The 17,606-nt window shown below is 45.3% G+C and overlaps 1 protein-coding gene across 5 annotated transcripts in view; it reads right to left on the bottom strand.

The window, feature by feature from the left end:
* EGF (epidermal growth factor) overlaps positions 1 to 17,606 on the bottom strand; it is a 249,875-nt gene that overhangs the window by 167,880 nt on the left and 64,389 nt on the right. For 4 of the 5 annotated variants that reach the window (XM_069743852.1, XM_069743849.1, XM_069743850.1 and 1 more), the window contains exons 3-5: positions 14,918 to 15,099; positions 13,630 to 13,860; positions 4,159 to 4,358 (exon numbers count right to left, since the gene is read on the bottom strand). In XM_069743852.1, coding sequence (XP_069599953.1) covers positions 4,159 to 4,358; positions 13,630 to 13,860; positions 14,918 to 15,099 — 613 coding nt within the window. Of the gene's footprint in view, positions 1 to 4,158; positions 4,359 to 13,629; positions 13,861 to 14,917; positions 15,100 to 17,606 lie in introns of those variants that run through there. The other variant, XM_069743853.1, reaches the window with a different exon arrangement.

The following is a 17,606-nucleotide window of genomic DNA, read 5'->3' as shown; positions in this document are numbered from 1 at the left end:
CAGATTTATCATGTGAATCTGATAAAATCCTGGAAAGACCGCTCTGCCCTAACGGCGGATCTGCCCCGTCCGGTTTGTTCACCTACTGTACCAGAGGTGCAGGTTGCTGAGACTCTCTCAGAACGACAAAAATCTGAGGTTAAGCAATTTTTGTTACAGAACCGACAGTTTTTCTCCGAAAAACCTGGCCGGACTAAGTTGGTGAAACATGAGATTGTCACAGAGCCTGGCGTCACTGTTCATGTGAAGCCCTACCGGATTCCGGAAGCCCGCCGTGAAGCCGTCTCCTGGGAAGTGATGGCAATGTTGGACTTAGGAGTCATTGAGGAGTCACACAGCACCTGGTCCAGTCCAATTGTGTTGATACCTAAACCAGATGGCTCCATCCGGTTTTGTAATGACTTTAGGAAACTGAATGCAGTTTCTAAATTTGATGCGTACCCTATGCCCCGGGTCGATGAGTTGATCGACCGGCTTGGTAAAGCCCGATACATTACGACCCTGGATTTAACAAAGGGGTACTGGCAGATTCCTCTGGCCGAGGCGGCCAGAGAGAAGACGGCATTTGCTACACCGGAAGGTCTGTTCCAGTATGTCTATATGCCGTTTGGACTTCACGGAGCTCCCGCAACGTTCCAGAGATTGATGGATCGAGTCTTGAGGCCTCACAGACAGTACGCTTCTGCCTACCTGGATGACATCGTAATTTACAGCATGGACTGGGAAACTCATCTCCAGAAGGTACAAGCGGTGATTGATGACCTGCGAGATGCAGGTTTAACGGCAAACCCCAAGAAATGCCACATCGGGCTTGAAGAAGCCCGATACTTGGGCTACGTGATTGGCCGAGGAGTGGTTAAACCCCAGATCGACAAAATGCAGGCATTTCAGGGCTGGCCACAACCAGTGAATAAGAAACAAGTGCAGGCTTTCCTGGGGATTGCCGGCTATTATCGCCGGTTCATACCCAATTTTGCAGCCATGGCTACTCCCTTGACGGATCTTACCAAGGGGAAGGGTTCCGTCATGGTAAAATGGACCTCAGCTGCTGAAGAGGCCTTCCACAGCCTGAAACGGGCTTTGTGCTCTCAGCCCGTACTAGTGACTCCTGATTTCAGCAGCGAGTTTGTGGTACAAACTGATGCCTCTGATACTGGTGTCGGAGCTGTACTTTCCCAGGTGAGGGATGGAGTCGAACACCCGGTCCTCTATCTCAGTCGGAAACTGAATGTACATGAGCAGAGGTATGCGGTGGTTGAAAAAGAGTGCCTAGCCATTAAATGGGCTCTCGACTCCCTCAAGTATTACCTGGCTGGTAGGAAGTTTAGGCTGGTCACAGACCATGCCCCTCTCAAGTGGATGCACCTCCACAAGGACCATAATAGTCGGGTAACCCGGTGGTTCCTTGCCCTGCAGGCTTACTCTTTTACGGTGGAGCACCGACCTGGGGTGCAGATGGGGAACGCCGATGCCCTATCCCGAGTGCACTGTTTCAAAAGTGTTCTTGCTCGACCGGAGTGGTCTGAGCAAGGGGGGGGGGATATGTAAGACTCATGCTGGTGTGGTAGATGGAGGCAGGTATATCTCGCCCAGGTGTTTGTCCTATGTGAATTAGGCCACTCAGTATCTTCAGGGTGCTAATGGGTTAATGATTGCAGGAATGAAAGATGACCAGCTGGGTGTTTCCAGTGTCTGCCTGGGGCACACAGATTGCCTGCCTGTGTGGGACAAACGTGAGTGAAGAGCTCTGCTCAAGAAATTGTGTGATGTTAGCTGGGTGGGAGAAGCCCCCCAGTTGTTGAGATAGCAACGTATTTGTTTAGTTAGTGCCGGACAGGCTAGGATTTATTTTTATGTTTTGTTTTTTGTGTTGCTTTCACGTTAATAAATCTGACCTGAGGTCAGCCTGCTCAGAAACCTGCTGTAAGCCTCAGATTCAATGCACAAACCACGTGTCCTTTGACCCCAGCAAAGGCGATCCCAGAGTGTTTTGTCACACTACCCCTAAAGACAGAAACAGGAAACCTATCTTGCCTCAGAGAAAATCCCCAAAGGATAGATAGCCCCCCACAAATACTTACTGTGAGAGGAGAGGGAAATAACATACGCAGATATGAAATCAGATTTTAGCATAGGAGGCCATACTAGCTAAAAAGAAAGAATAGAACAGAGTACTATGCGGTCAGTATAAAAATACTAGAAAATATCCACCGCAGAAAATACGGATCACCACATCTGACTAAAGACATGGGGGGTATATCTGCATCTCCAGAGAAATAGCTAGGCTGCAAAAAATCCTTCACAGACCAAGCTGGACAAGACAAAAACATGAAAATGCACAGAGCTATAAGGTCCACAGCAGGTGGACAGCAAAAACAAAGCCAGGACTGATCTTTGTAGAAAAACACAGCAAACTGGAGAGACCAGCAGGGAAGTGAATCCTTCAAGAACAATGGACAACTGGCACTGACTAAAGGATCCAGCAAAGCTATATACCCCAGTCAGTTTTGCAATTGGTAGATACACCTGTCCACTCCTGCAGTCCAGGCACAACTGTATTACCCTCTACAACCACCGGAGGGAGCCCAAAAGCTGAATTCACAACATTCCCCCACTGTATATGTATAGTAAGTGCCACAAAATCATGTCCCCAGCACTTAGTCAAAATAAAGAAGAAATGACCAACCCTTTAAAAGCGTGAGCCATTATCATTAGAATTAATATAACAAGGTAGAAAACACGTGTGTATATGTGTGGTGTGTCTGAGTGTGTGTGTATGTGTCTGTGTGCCTCTGTCCGTGTGTGTAAGAGGATGATGTGAGCGGAGGCATTCTATGCTTTCTATAACACAGCAGTCTTTGCTTTAAAAAAGGATCAGAATATAGCTAAAAATTAGTATTCTACTACTTTGTTGAAAGTTTAGCTACAAGTATTGATAGGCAATATGTTAAATGCAGTGGTGCCCCTGTGCATGTTGGTCAGATGTATGGGGCCTTGCGGCATTGTAGATCCTATAAAAACATACATGTTTTCTCCCATGTAATAATGTCCTGCCTCCTTCTTTTATTAATCTTCAGCATCCTGGTCCCTTCTAGTAATAATGCTTTCCGTCCTGGACCCCCTGCTATATAATTTTCCCCCATCCTGTGCCCCCCACCTGGTGTAATGTCCCCCATTCTGGTATAGTCTACTCCATTCTGCTCCATTCAGTTATAATGTCCCCCATTCTGGAAGGAATGAATGACATTATTGCACATCCAGGTGAAATTGACATCAACGGGCCCCTTCCCTGATGGTCCAGTCACAGTCGCAGCCTCTGCAACCATGATCGCTAAACCCTTAGGTAAAGGGATTGCCTTCTACTGTATAAGTCCCTTTCATGTGAAGTAACTGTCATAGATAAGCTATTTTTTAAATACTTTGTTTTCCCAAATCTTACTGTAATCTGAGATTCAGAATTGTCTGACGTCAGATTCTCACTGGCATCTTGGCTCTAGAATATGACGTGACACAACATCATGTGACTATGTATACAACAGAGTGTATATGTGCACACACCCCTCTATAGCCCTTTAGCCTTTGTAATATACAGTATATATATATATATATATATATATATATAGAGAGAGAGAGACCCCTTGCTTTATTCCCTCTATTATACACATGTATTCATACATCTTTCTCTCCACATCCATCCATCCTGCTACAGTAGAACATGACTGGTCAGTGAGGAGTAGGTGATAATCTTTAATGCCAGGGTTGGTGTTCTGGTGCTTTGTATTACTTCTATGCACTGTATCAGTGACTTTCTGAAGCATTGTCCTGGACAAGATGATATGCTGAAGCTGTGAGGCTGTTTGTGAAGCTGGGGGAGGAATGGAAGGGGTTTGGGTTAAGTTACAGGTCTGTGCTCACTGCTGGCTTGCCACACAAGGGATTATGGGAAATGTAGGGCGACATAAGTAAATGATTCTGAAATGCAAGTGATGGCAGTGACAGCAGAGTTGAAGTGAGGGTAAAGGGAGTGAGACAAAAAAAGTACAAAACAATATGAATATTGGTAGAAAAGCTATACAGGGCTCTTTAGAGGCATTATCTTCAGGCACTTTTAGCAAAACAATTACTGGGTCGGGTTAGTAAATAATCTCTTTAACTTACCAGACCTGGAAGGATAGCTTGATGTCAGCTGAGGGACTATTTTTATATCTATGATATCTGCCATGGACGGCATTAAAGTGATTATTACACTTTCTTTTCCTGTGTATTTATTTAGAGTTCGGATCGAGGAAGATTTTTTCTCTGTATAGTAGATCTGTTCTGAGAAAAGTGAAAGCCCCCAACTGCTTTGTCTCGAAGAACTATATAGTAAAAAGAAGAATAATTATTGCATACATCATTGCCAAATTAAAGGTGACCTGTTGACAGATCATAAGTGTCCAGTCATTGTTCTTATCTTATAATCATCTATATATATAATTGTCTAAGGGTTTTTCCGTCTGTCTGTCTGTCTGTCCTGGAAATCCCGCGCTTCTGATTGGTCGAGGCCGCCAGGCCTCGACCAATCAGCGACGGGCACAGCGACGATGATGTCATAAAGGACGTAGACATCCCGCGTCTCTGATTGGTCGAGGCCGCCAGGCCTCGACCAATCAGAGACGGGCACAGCGACGATGATGTCATAATGGTTGCCATGGCGACGATGATGTCATAAAGGTTGCCTCAACCAATCAGCGACGGGAACAGTCTGCCGCGAATTCTGGAATCATCATTGTCCATATACTACGGGGACATGCATATTCTAGAATACCCGATGCGTTAGAATCGGGCCACAGTCTAGTATATTATAATAGTATTATAATCGTTATTAAGAGCAAAAACTGGCCACTTTTGACCAAATGTCAGGTCCTCGCTAAATCATCATAGTTTGCATTGGGAGAAGAAAATAAAGTGGTTGTCCAGAATCAATATACTTTTATCACCTCGCATACTGAGATCTGACACGAAACAGCAGAGGTATCCTGTAAGAAAAGTATGAGGACTTGAGTAGTTCATCAAAGAATTGTCTAGCCAGTCATTCCTCATTGTGAAAATGCGTCTGGTTTTCAATTCATCTTTATTCACAAATCAATTTTGAGTCGAATATTTTAAAATTTGCAAGTCCTGGGAAATTCGAACAATTTGCGATTTTGATTCTTGCTAATCACCAAAAATATGCTTGCATTGCATGTTGCCAAAGATTGCATCGGTTCCATAATGCCTTGGTATAGCAATGCCTATCTAATTCTGTATAAAAGCTAAGGCAAGAAAACTTTAAGGTTTAATTAGAGAAGTTGAACAAAAATATGCTGTGAAACATTTGGCAATTGCAACCATTTTCCTGCAAAGCAGGGCCTCAAAAGTAATTGGATACCTTAACTTTATCGTAGATAAAATGTTATTTTTTAATACCAAGGAAAAAAACAGCTCATCTGCAGCGGCATGTGGTGTGCAGTAGCACAGGAACTCGTGTAGTCTCATGTTCAGGTAATCAAGAAAAAATGAATGGTTCCAGCTTCTGATAAAGTCCAAATTTATTCATACTTAAAAAAGATCAAACACTGAAAGGTGTCTTTTCACAAAGCTTTTGTCACGCACGCACCCAGACTGGTTGGCGCGGGCATACGGGGGTGTGGCCCCACTGGACCACAGACCAAACTTCACTGGAAGGGGCGTAACTAAGTAGCTTCCTAGGTGTTCACTGGAGCCTCTGATGGTGAGGTCAGACTTGTGCAATAGGAAGCTACCAGGTGCCACTCCAGGGTAATGTCTGGCTGTGGCTGCTGATCCCACTAAGGAACGGAGCGGGCACGGCTGGCATTCTGGCTGACAGGCGGGCACGGCTGGGACACAGGCAGGCAGACGGGTACAACAGAGAAACTGGCGGGCAGGCGGACACAGCTGGCTCTCTGGTAGGCAGGCGGGTACGAATGGAACATAGGAAGAACCGGTAGGGACCGGTCTGCAGGCAGGTATGTGAAACAGGTTGGAACCTGTTCAGACAGGAGGACTAAGTAACAAGTAGAAGGTGGAACTAAGAGAAGAGAAGGAGAAGGCAGAGCCAAGGGCGGAGCCGCAAGAGGCGAAGCCAAGGGCAGAGACGCTGGAGGCGGAGCCAAGAGCGGAGACGCTGGAGGCGGAGCCAAGAGCGGAGACGCTGGAGGCGGAGCCAAGAGCGGAGACGCTGGAGGCGGAGCCAAGAGCGGAGATGCTAGAGGCGGAGCCAAGAGCGGAGACGCTGGAGGCGGAGCCAAGAGCGGAGACGCTGGAGGCGGAGCCAAGAGCGGAGACGCTGGAGGCGGAGCCAAGAGCGGAGACGCTGGAGGCGGAGCCAAGAGCGGAGACGCTGGAGGTGGAGTCAAGAGCGGAGATGCTAGAGGCGGAGCCAAGAGCAGAGACGCTGGAGGCGGAGCCAAGAGCGGAGATGCTAGAGGCGGAGCCAAGAGCGGAGACGCTGGAGGCGGAGCTAAGAGCGGAGACGCTGGAGGTGGAGCCAAGAGCAGAGACGGAGCCAAGTGCAGAAACACAGGAGGCGGAGCCAGATAGAACCGCAAAGAGCGAAGCCAGATAGAACCGCAAAGAGCGGAGCCACAGAGCAAAGCCAGAGAGTGCAAAGCAAGGTCTGAGTGCAGAGCCGCAAGAGTGCGGAGTGTAAGCAGACTGAGAACACAAGGAAAGACAAAGCAGGGAAGGAAGCCACAGACAAGGAGACCGAGAAAAGACAAAGTACAGACAAGGCAATGGAACAAGACACAGGGACATAGACACAGGGACCAGGATAATCTGCCTCCTGGAGGGCGGACTACAAGATCAAGGCAATAGCACAGAGAAAAGCCTCCAGAGAGGGAGTAACTCAGAGCAAGGCCAGGCAAACTCAGCAGCTAAACACTAACTGAGCTAACACATTGCACAGGCCCAGACCACAGGGTGGAGCTGCACTATATACAGGAGGCCTCTTGATAATTGGTCAGGAACTGATTAGACAGATGCACCTGCTTCCTATAAGAACCAGAGAGTTCAGGCGCCGGCCCCCTATACACATAGCCATGAAGCATGCACAGAGCAGAGACACAGAACATGGAGCTGGCATTAAACAGAAACCACATCATGGCCTGGAGCAGTGGGTAAGATTGTGTGAGAGATGTGAGGCCATGCTGTGATCACAGCAGAGTTGTTACAGTAACCCCCCCCCCCCCCCTTTACGGCCCCTCTTCTTCAAGCCCGCGAGAATAACTTGTAGAAGAAGGATAGGAGCACACATAGTCCAGGCCAACATGACATCTTCAGGGTAGAATAAGGCAGGCGGGTCACCAGGAATCTCATAAAACAAAGTCTCTTGGTGCTCAACAGGGTTAGCTTCCACAATGAGCTGGACCACCTCCTTCAGGTAGACAGGTAACAGGGAATTGAATGCTGCTGTCTTAACATCTTCACCAGCCTGACACATGGAAACTGGAAGTCTTCTCATAGGATTCAACTTTTGCCCGACAGGTAGCAGAGATGTTCTAAGATACAAAACACAAGAAAAGTCATTAGAGATGAGAGAGGAGAACAACAGCTCCACCGGGTCAGAGAAAAATTGAGGTGAACAAACTTCTGTTTTGAAATCTTCACCAGCCGGCCACAAGGACGCTGAAGGTATCCACATAGGAACCATCTTCTGCCCGTTATCCAGAAGAAATCGTCCAAACGGCGGGGATGTTCCTAGGAACAGATTACAGGAATAGTCGTGGGAGATGTGTGGAGAGATAGTCACCGCTTCCCCATCTTCAGTGACGTTAGCACACCTTGACTCGACGACTAACTGTTTGCTGGTATAGTCGCTGGAGATGTGTGGAGACATCGTCACCGTTTCCCCATCTTCAGTGACGTCAGCACACCTTGACTCGACGATTAACTGTTTACTGGTATAGTCATTGGAGATGTGTGGAGACATCGTCACCGTTTCCCCATCTTCGGTGACGTCAGCACACCTTGACTCGACGACTAACTGTTTACTGGTATAGTCATTGGAGATGTGTGGAGACATCGTCACCGTTTCCCCATCTTCAGTGACGTCAGCACACCTTGACTCGACGACTAGCAAACCAGCTGAAGAAGATGACACTGCTGAGTGTCTTTGACGCATGGGAACCAGACACTTCTCAAGACTGGGTAAGTTCAAACGAAGCACTTTACTGGAACTCTTGACCAGAGCAGGTGGTAGAGTCCTTGGCTCAGAATGACCCATGGGCATAACAGACAGCATACGGAAAACAAACTTCTTTGTGCATAAGGCTCCAACTTGGAGCTGTAGTTGTCCGTGCAGGACTAGACTGCTCTTTAGCAGGGCTCGGCCATTATCAGGCAACGCCCACACCGGGTTCTGGAGCTGTAGAACGGAGACCATACACTGACTCCGAATGATAGGCAGCTTAAACACACCAAAGCTCCCAGAAGGCAGAGAAACAGTCATTAACTTTGACGGAGAGGAAGTACTCTCGCCAGGGGCAGCCTCTCCTACTGGCCCAGGGTTTTGGAGTACAGGCTTCACAGGGCAAAGACCATCTGAATGTTCTTTACAACCACAGGGATACCGTATTTCAATCTCAGCACCAGATTCAGGCTGCAGATTTGCCAGACCCCTTTTATTAGGCCTCTTGGATCTTGCTCGGGTGGCTGTTTTGGCGGGTTGTGGAACAGATGAGTCTTGGACGGTCATGGACGGAAGTGACGGTTTACCTACAGGTTTCTTTCGTCTGGACCGTCTCTGTGAGCTTGAAGGGGAAGACTTTTCAGGAGATGCAGTACTTGGCACATCGAAGGCTTTACAGAAGGCCACCAGGAAGGCCGGCAGATTCGAGATGATGGGGTCCCCTGCTTCCCAAAGGGGGTCGCACCACATCAAAGCATCTCCTCTAAGGTAGGCCATTAAGAAACCTACTTTCAACCAGTCAGTGGGGAATTGGGGAGCATGCCACTTGAAATAACGCAAGCACCGCTCCAGGAACACACGACATTGCTTGGGGTCCCCATAGTAGCATGGAGGATCTGCTGGCTTGGATTCGTCATTAGGAGCGCAGGCTTGAAGTCGATCAAACAGCTCATTAGAGATGACAATTGGGAATGGAGCAGTGAAGGACTGGCTTTCAGACTGGGTAAACATTTTCCTCGGAGGCCAATACTGGCAAGAAGAGAGTTCATCTTGCTCCGAGAGCGAAGGCACATGGGACTCAGCGGGGACCATGGCCTGTGCAAACTGTCACGCACGCGCCCAGACTGGTTGGCGCGGGCATACGGGGGTGTGGCCCCACTGGACCACAGACCAAACTTCCCTGGAAGGGGCGTAACTAAGTAGCTTCCTAGGTGTTCGCTGGAGCCTCTGATGGTGAGGTCAGACTTGTGCAATAGGAAGCTACCAGGTGCCACTCCAGGGTGATGTCTGGCTGTGGCTGCTGATCCCACTAAGGAACGGAGCGGGCACGGCTGGCACTTTGGCTGACAGGCGGGCACGGCTGGGACACAGGCAGGCAGACGGGTACAATAGAGAAACTGGCGGGCAGGCGGACACGGCTGGCTCTCTGGTAGGCAGGCGGGTACGGCTGGAACATAGGAAGAACCGGTAGGGACCGGTCTGCAGGCAGGTATGTGAAACAGGTTGGAACCTGTTCAGACAGGAGGACTAAGTAACAAGTAGAAGGTGGAACTAAGAGAAGAGAAGGAGAAGGCAGAGCCAAGGGCGGAGCCGCAAGAGGCGGAGCCAAGGGCAGAGACGCTGGAGGCGGAGCCAAGAGCGGAGATGCTGGAGGCGGAGCCAAGAGCGGATACGCTGGAGGCGGAGCCAAGAGCGGAGACGCTGGAGGCGGAGCCAAGAGCGGAGATGCTGGAGGCGGAGCCAAGAGCGGAGATGCTAGAGGCGGAGCCAAGAGCGGAGATGCTAGAGGCGGAGCCAATAGCAGAGACGCTAGAGGCAGAGCCAAGAGCGGAGACGCTGGAGGCGGAGCCAAGAGCGGAGACGCTGGAGGCGGAGCCAAGAGCGGAGATGCTGGAGGCGGAGCCAAGAGCGGAGACGCTGGAGGCGGAGCCAAGAGCGGAGACGCTGGAGGCGGAGCCAAGAGCGGAGACGCTGGAGGTAACGCCAAGAGCGGAGACGCTGGAGGCGGAGCCAAGAGCAGAGACGGAGCCAAGTGCAGAAACACAGGAGGCGGAGCCAGATAGAAGCGCAAAGAGCGGAGCCAGATAGAACCGCAAAGAGCGGAGCCACAGAGCAAAGCCAGAGAGTGCGAAGCAAGGTCTGAGTGCAGAGCCGCAAGAGTGCGGAGTGTAAGCAGACTGAGAACACAAGGAAAGACAAAGCAGGGAAGGAAGCCACAGACAAGGAGACCGAGAAAAGACAAAGTACAGACAAGGCAATGGAACAAGACACAGGGACAAAGACACAGGGACAAGGATATTCTGCCTCCTGGAGGGCGGACTACAAGATCAAGGCAATAGCACAGAGAAAAGCCTCCAGAGAGGGAGTAACTCAGAGCAAGGCCAGGCAAACTCAGCAGCTAAACACTAACTGAGCTAACACATTGCACAGGCCCAGAGCACAGGGTGGAGCTGCACTATATACAGGAGGCCTCTTGATAATTGGTCAGGAACTGATTGGACAGATGCACCTGATTCCTATAAGAACCAGAGAGATCAGGCGCCGGCCCCCTATACACATAGCCATGAAGCATGCACAGAGCAGAGACACAGAACATGGAGCTGGTATTAAACAGAAACCACATCATGGCCTGGAGCAGTGGGTAAGATTGTGTGAGAGATGTGAGGCTATGCTGTGATGCCAGCAGAGTTGTTACAGCTTTGAGTGTTTGCCGCACACATCTGTGTGAACTAATTCCTGCCATGATCTTTTTTATATTTGAATACATTTGGACTTTATCAGAAGGTGGAACACTTCCTTTATTCTTGGTTATTTTTTAATACAGTACTTTGTACACAATCCTTTGCCAGCAATGACTGGCTGAAGTCTGGAAGCCATGGGGGTACCTATACAAATAACATATATTTGGGATGGTACCTTAAGGGGTGCACTGTTGCAAAGCCAAGTTTAGGTAAATATACTTTAAGGTAACCCTCCCTAATATATGTTATTTGTATATGTACTTCCTGGGCTGCTTGTGGACATAGGGTTTGGATTAATGCTATTACAGTTTTTTTCCTGACATCCGTCTCTTTTGATCCGCAAAACAGGTTCGGGACACCCCCCAGCATCACTCTGCATTATTTCTGCATCTCAAGCACTTGACACTTTTACAATACTGCTCTGTACTTTATATATTATGCTGCTTTCTGAAGTGTTTAACAGTTTATTTGTCATCTGTTAATATGTTACTGCTGCTACACTAGGTATTTTTGCATGAGGTGTTTTACCCATTTCTCTAATATCATATGTTTTACAAATGATCGTCTTTCTTTCGTATTCTGCATAGCATGTGTTGTCATCTCCTTTGCTTTTATGTTATTTAATGTGTTTTTTTAATTCATATTGGTATTTATATAAAGATGAATGAATTTTTGTATATACACCTTGTTCCAAATTATTATGCAAATGATATTTTTCTCGGATTTTCCTAAATCGTCGGTGCAAATGACAGTCAGTCTAATAAAAGTCATCACCCGTTAGAGTATACATCAAATTTTATTGAAGAACCCTCCCAATGATAACAGTATAATCTCCAAAATGAATAAAAACTCAAAATGCACTGTTCCAAATTATTAGGCACAGTAGAATTTCTAAACATTTGATATGTTTTAAAGAACTTAAAATGCTTATTTGTGGAATTTGCAGCATTAGGAGGTCACATTCACTGAACAAAAAAAACTATTTCATTCCAAAACCTCCTAACAGGCCAAGTTACATGATAACATAGGACCCTTCTTTGATATCACCTTCACAATTCTTGCATCCATTGAACTTGTGAGTTTTTGGAGAGTTTCTGCTTGTATTTCTTTGCATGAAGTCAGAATAGCCTCCCAGAGCTGCTGTTTTGATGTGAACTGCCCCCCACTCTCAGAGATCTTTTGCTTGATGATACTCCAAAGGTTCTCTATAGGCCTGAGGTCAGGGGAAGATGGTGGCCACACCATGAGTTTATGTCCTTTTATGCCCATAGCAGCCATTGACTCAGAGGTATTCATTGCAGCATGAGATGGGGCATTGTCATGCATCAAGATGATTTTGCTCCTGTAGGCACGTTTCTGCTTTTTATACCATTGAAGAAAGTTGTCAGTCAGAAACTCTATATAGTTTGCAGAGGTCATTTTCACACCTTCAGGAACCCTAAAGGGCCCTACTGGCTCTTTCCCCATGATTCCAGCCCAAAACATGACTCCTCCACCTCCTTGCTGACGTCGCAGCCTTGTTGGGACATGGTGTCCATCCACCACCCATCCACTACTCCATCCATCTGGACCCTCCAGGGTTGCTCGACACTCATCAGTAAACAAGACTGTTTGAAAATTAGTCTTCATGTATGTCTGGGTCCACTGCAACCGTTTCTGCTTCTGAACACTGTTTAGGGGTGGCTGAATAGTGGGTGTATGAACCAAAGCAAGCCTTTGAAGGATCCTACACCTTGAGGTTCGAGGGACTCCAGAGTCACCAGCAGCTTCAAATATCTGTTTGCTGGTTTGTAATGGCTTTTTAGCAGCTGCTCTCTTAATCCGATGAACTTGCCTGGCAGAAACCTTCCTCATTATGCCTTTATCAGCACAAACACATCTGTGCTCAAATTCAGCCACAAATCTCTTAACAGTACGATGATCACGCTTACGTTTTTGGGAAATATCTAATGTTTATTTGATGCTTTTCGGCAGCAGAGAGATCCTTTTTCTTTCCCATGTTACTTGAAAACTGTGGCCTGCTTAATAATGTGGAACATCATTTTTAAGTAGTTTTCCTTTAATTTGAATCACCTGGAAAACTAATTATCACATGTGTTTAAGATTGATTTCAGTGATCCATTGAGCCCTGAGACACAATCCATAAGTTTATTTGAAAATCAAAATATTTAAATCTTTATGACACTTAAATCCAATTTGCATAATAATTTGGAACACGGTGTATTTTGGTTTTGTAGGATCTTTTCTCTTTTTCAGATCTTACGGTCCTCTGTATTATTATTATTATTATTATACAGAGCACCATAGGCTCTTAAAATCTAAAGGTGTCCGCAGCAGAAACACAACTGCGTGTCCACACACAGGGACCCCTATGTAAGTTGTTTACGTGCGCGGAATTAGTTGTCTGACAAATTCCCCCCATACAAGCCCCTTCTCTTCAAGCATGTCACTAGTCATGAGAGGGAGTGAAACTCTCAGAACAAACACAAAAGTAGAACAGGACCAGCAGTAAAATCGGAATAGTGGCTGATTTCATAGTATAGTATATTGGCATAGCTACCAACATTGGTGTTGGTAGAATGGAGACATTTAGAGTCGAGCCCCAGTATTCTCCAGAGACGCCCCTAATCCCCACTGGTACAAGTGAAATGCTTTATTAGTTAAATGATAATAATACCCACTTGTTCTATGCACAGCATATTAACGCGTATAACTTACTGGACTATTTCCTTGATTACTGTTACAAAATCCCCTTGGTAAGTGCAAACACCTATGCTTGATTTTCCACCTTCTAGAGTAGATAAGATCCAATATATTTTCTTAGCAGCTGTGTCCAGCGCGAGAGCTTGAATCTCCCCTCTCATTTCAGTTATAGATGCTACGGCAGTCGCATTCAGATGAGATTTTTGAATCACTGACAACACACTACTAGATGTCCAGAAGAGCAACCTGCAAATCAGAAACATATTATACCGAGGTGTATTTATCTAATAGATGTAAATGTAAACCAACAGTAAGAACACTTTGCTGTTTTGTAACATTTTCTCATTTGTTGCACTATGCATTATGGCCACTAGTTAGCAGTAGAAATCTTACTAATGAACACATTTTACACTAGTTTTCTAGGGAAAACAAAAATGTTTTCATAACATTTTAACTTTTCATTAAAATTAAACAGTTTAGGCATTTATTTTATTTAGGCAATGTATTTATTACGTTACACATAGGCTACGTTCACATTGGCGTTCCGCCAATGTGCGTCGCTGTTGCGCCGGCGACGCAGCGGCGACGCAGTGGCGACGCGCCCCTATGTTTAACATAGGGGACGCGTGCGTCGTTTTGGTGGCGTTTTTCGCCACGTGCGTCGTTTCCGACGCTAGCGTCGGACGCAAGGAAACGCTACATGTAGCATTTTCTGTGCGTCCGATTTTCGTCGGAAAACGACGCACGCGTCGCAAAACGCGCGCGTTTTTGCGCGCGTTTGCGTGCGTTTTAGCGTGCGTCGCGCGTTGCGTCGCCGACGCACGGCGGCGCAACGCTAATGTGAACGTAGCCATACAGCATTTTTTTTTTTGCTTTTCCGGTTATTAGGTTACTATTTTTCTCATGCTTAATATTATAACTGAAATTGTAGGCTTAATATAACATGGAAGAGATCATGAATAACACATTTCACAACACAATCATATACCCCATATAATGGTATTATTACTTGTGGAATAGTTTCCATTTCAGCCTACAGGTGTTTTCTCACTCTAGACATTTATAACCTGACAACAAGATAGGTGATAAAGGTTTCATCACTACTGATAAACAATAGAACAAAGGGATCCAAGTCCATTGTTGTTCCTCACCAGCTCAGCTATGTAGGAATTAAAAGGGCATTGCCTCTCCATCCAAACTCTACAAGACCGATACAAGATCAATGTCATGTGAAAGTAATATGTGAATACCCTTTAATATTCAATACAAAATCATTAAAGTTAAGTTCTAAAGTTGCATATACCCCTCCACTGGATCAACAGAAATGAAGGTGGGTTGAACTAAACCTCTCAAAAGGGTTCTAGCTTTCTTTCCACTCATGTCGGTCCACTCTATCGTTCCTTTGTGCTGGTTGGACCAAAAAATATTCTTGTTTTTCCAATCTACTGTGAATCGTGTTGCCCCTTGTATTACAGCACGCATTCTCTGAAATACGAAAACATCAGTGTTACCGGGAAGCGAAATATTAGTAATAAAACATCTATTACTCAGTCATAAAACAAATTATTTAACACTTCAACAACAAGAAAGGTTTTCTATATGCACTTTAATTTGTAGTTATAAACACTAATTTTCCTGACATTGTCAGTTACTGTAATCTGAGTACTGGGTGGCACCTTTTGGGTAATTGATGACATAATTGATGTGAGCATTATACAGTGTTTTTTTTAATATATTCACTTTAAACAAGACCACAGAAGGACAAAACATCCGTGTCTGATGGGGCAGAAATAATCTCGAAATGCAATTAACCAAGGGTAAATAACTGACATTGTCGGCACAGGGATGATGTCACCTCAATGGTGGGAAAGTCTGCAATTATGTGGCTAAAGCAATTTTCATATATTAAAAAAAATCACATAGGGATGAAATGGAAGCAACTATGGGAACAGGCAAACTGGAAACAGGATAGTAGAGACTCGAACAGTAGAAGTGGAAGGAACAGCCAGTAGAAAATGGTATAAAGATGACAAGTATCAGCATTGGCTCATTTTGTGGCTGCTGATAGAAATGATAAACAAATTAGCATAAACTATGTTAACACAATGGGCTAGTCCCTTGCACTAAAATTGCACCAGGTACCTTTTTGTATCACTCCTCCCATTTATTTACATCAGTTTTCCCAAACTCCAGTCCTCAGGGCCCCCAAATCATGCTTTCAGGATTTCCTTAGCATTGCTCAAGTGATGGAATTATTATTAAGGCATCAGAAACTGCCGCAGGTTCTTTCTTTTACTAAGGAAATCCTGAAAACATGATCTGTTAGGGGCCACGAGGACTAGAGTTTGGGAAACATTGATTTAGATTGTAAACTTTTATGAGAATGCTATCTTCTTTCGTCTCAATGTTTTTGGGAAAGTGGGGTTCACCTCATTGCTTTTAATTACTTGCAATTTAATTTATTTTTCCAATTGTAAAGGAATGTGGAATAAGTTTGTGTGTTATAAAAAAAAAGTTGATGATGACTATTATTAGTAATAGTAGTATTATTAGAGGCACATTCACTCACAAGGAAGGAGCATTTTGCAGAGTACTGAAACTTTTAACTATAAATACTTAAAAAGTTGATAAAAACTGAACACCTTTGTTGTTGTTTCACTGAAAAAGTAGTAGGAATACCCTGCATTACCAGGTGGCACAGAAGACATTTTTTGAAAATATCGGTGGAATCAAGCTAAAGAACAAGAAAAGTTCCAGTCCAAGGAGAAGTAAGGAATTTGGAACTCCCCTCAACCTCTCCACTTCATTTGCCCATATAGACTTCACAGTCTATAATGCCATACTCTATACTCCTACAGACATCAGTATAAGGCCGGGGTCACACTTGCGAGTGCAATGCGAGAAACTCGCACGAGTCTCTGGCATCAATACCCGGCACTTGGGACCGGAGTGTGTGGTTGTATGTATTGCTATGCAGCTGAACGCTCCTGTCCGAGTGACAGCAGAAGTGCCGGGTATTGATGTGAGAGACTCGCCCGGCCTAAGAATACAATGCCTCATGTAGTCAACTAACTGTGAACTTCAAAGACAATGGGTCGGGGCACCAACCCCACATCAGATGGGCGTAGGGCAAAAAATGGAAACAAAACGCAGCAAACAAGGTGTCAGGGCTTTAAACCACTGGACATGTTGAGCTGTCTTATTTTTTTTTCCTTTCGCACTTATTTCTATCCTGTTCTTTTATTTTGTTGTTTGGTGACTTCCTTTACTCTGACTAGGGCAAAAAGTGTAAGGTGTAGGAGGTACTCATATTAAGTAAGACATTTGTGGGTTGTGGAGTTATTGGTCTTGCCTCAATCATATGCTATAGTTAAATCTTCATATATTGACACACCAAAGTTGCACTTCAGGGTCATGGACTTATTTCCTTCCTGTTATACTATGATGATCTGATAAGTGTATGTATGTATACTGTATATGTGTGTGTCTATCTATGTATGTTGTTTTTTTTCTGTGTCCGCATTCATTGTCTAATTTGTTATTGTTTCTTATGTCTTGAGGCCGTACGCCCTGAATTCTTTTGCTTTCCTACGTTCCACTGTATAATGGGTCAATAAACACTTTGAAATATTAAAGATCAATTCTCCCAATAAATGAACGTTATGCTCTTTCATCGGATAATTGGCAGCCTGTTTACACTGAAAGATTATCATGAACGAGCGTTCTTTCAGTCTAAATGCAATTTTAGCCTTTAAGCCACTGGAAGAGAAACTGTTCAAAGCTTAAGTTAGATCCATATATATTTGGACAGAGACAACATTTTTCTAATTTTGGTTATAGGCATTACCACAATGAATTTTAAACAAAACAATTCAGATGCAGTTGAAGTTCAGACTTTCAGCTTTCATTTGAGGGTATCCACATAAAAATTGGATGAAGGGTTTAGGAGTTTCAGCTCCTTAACATGTGCCACCCTGTTTTTAAAGGGACCA

The sequence above is a fragment of the Ranitomeya imitator genome, chromosome 1, assembly GCF_032444005.1.
Source record: "Ranitomeya imitator isolate aRanImi1 chromosome 1, aRanImi1.pri, whole genome shotgun sequence".
NCBI lineage: Eukaryota > Metazoa > Chordata > Amphibia > Anura > Dendrobatidae > Ranitomeya > Ranitomeya imitator.
This window is presented reverse-complemented; position numbering and strand designations above follow the sequence as displayed.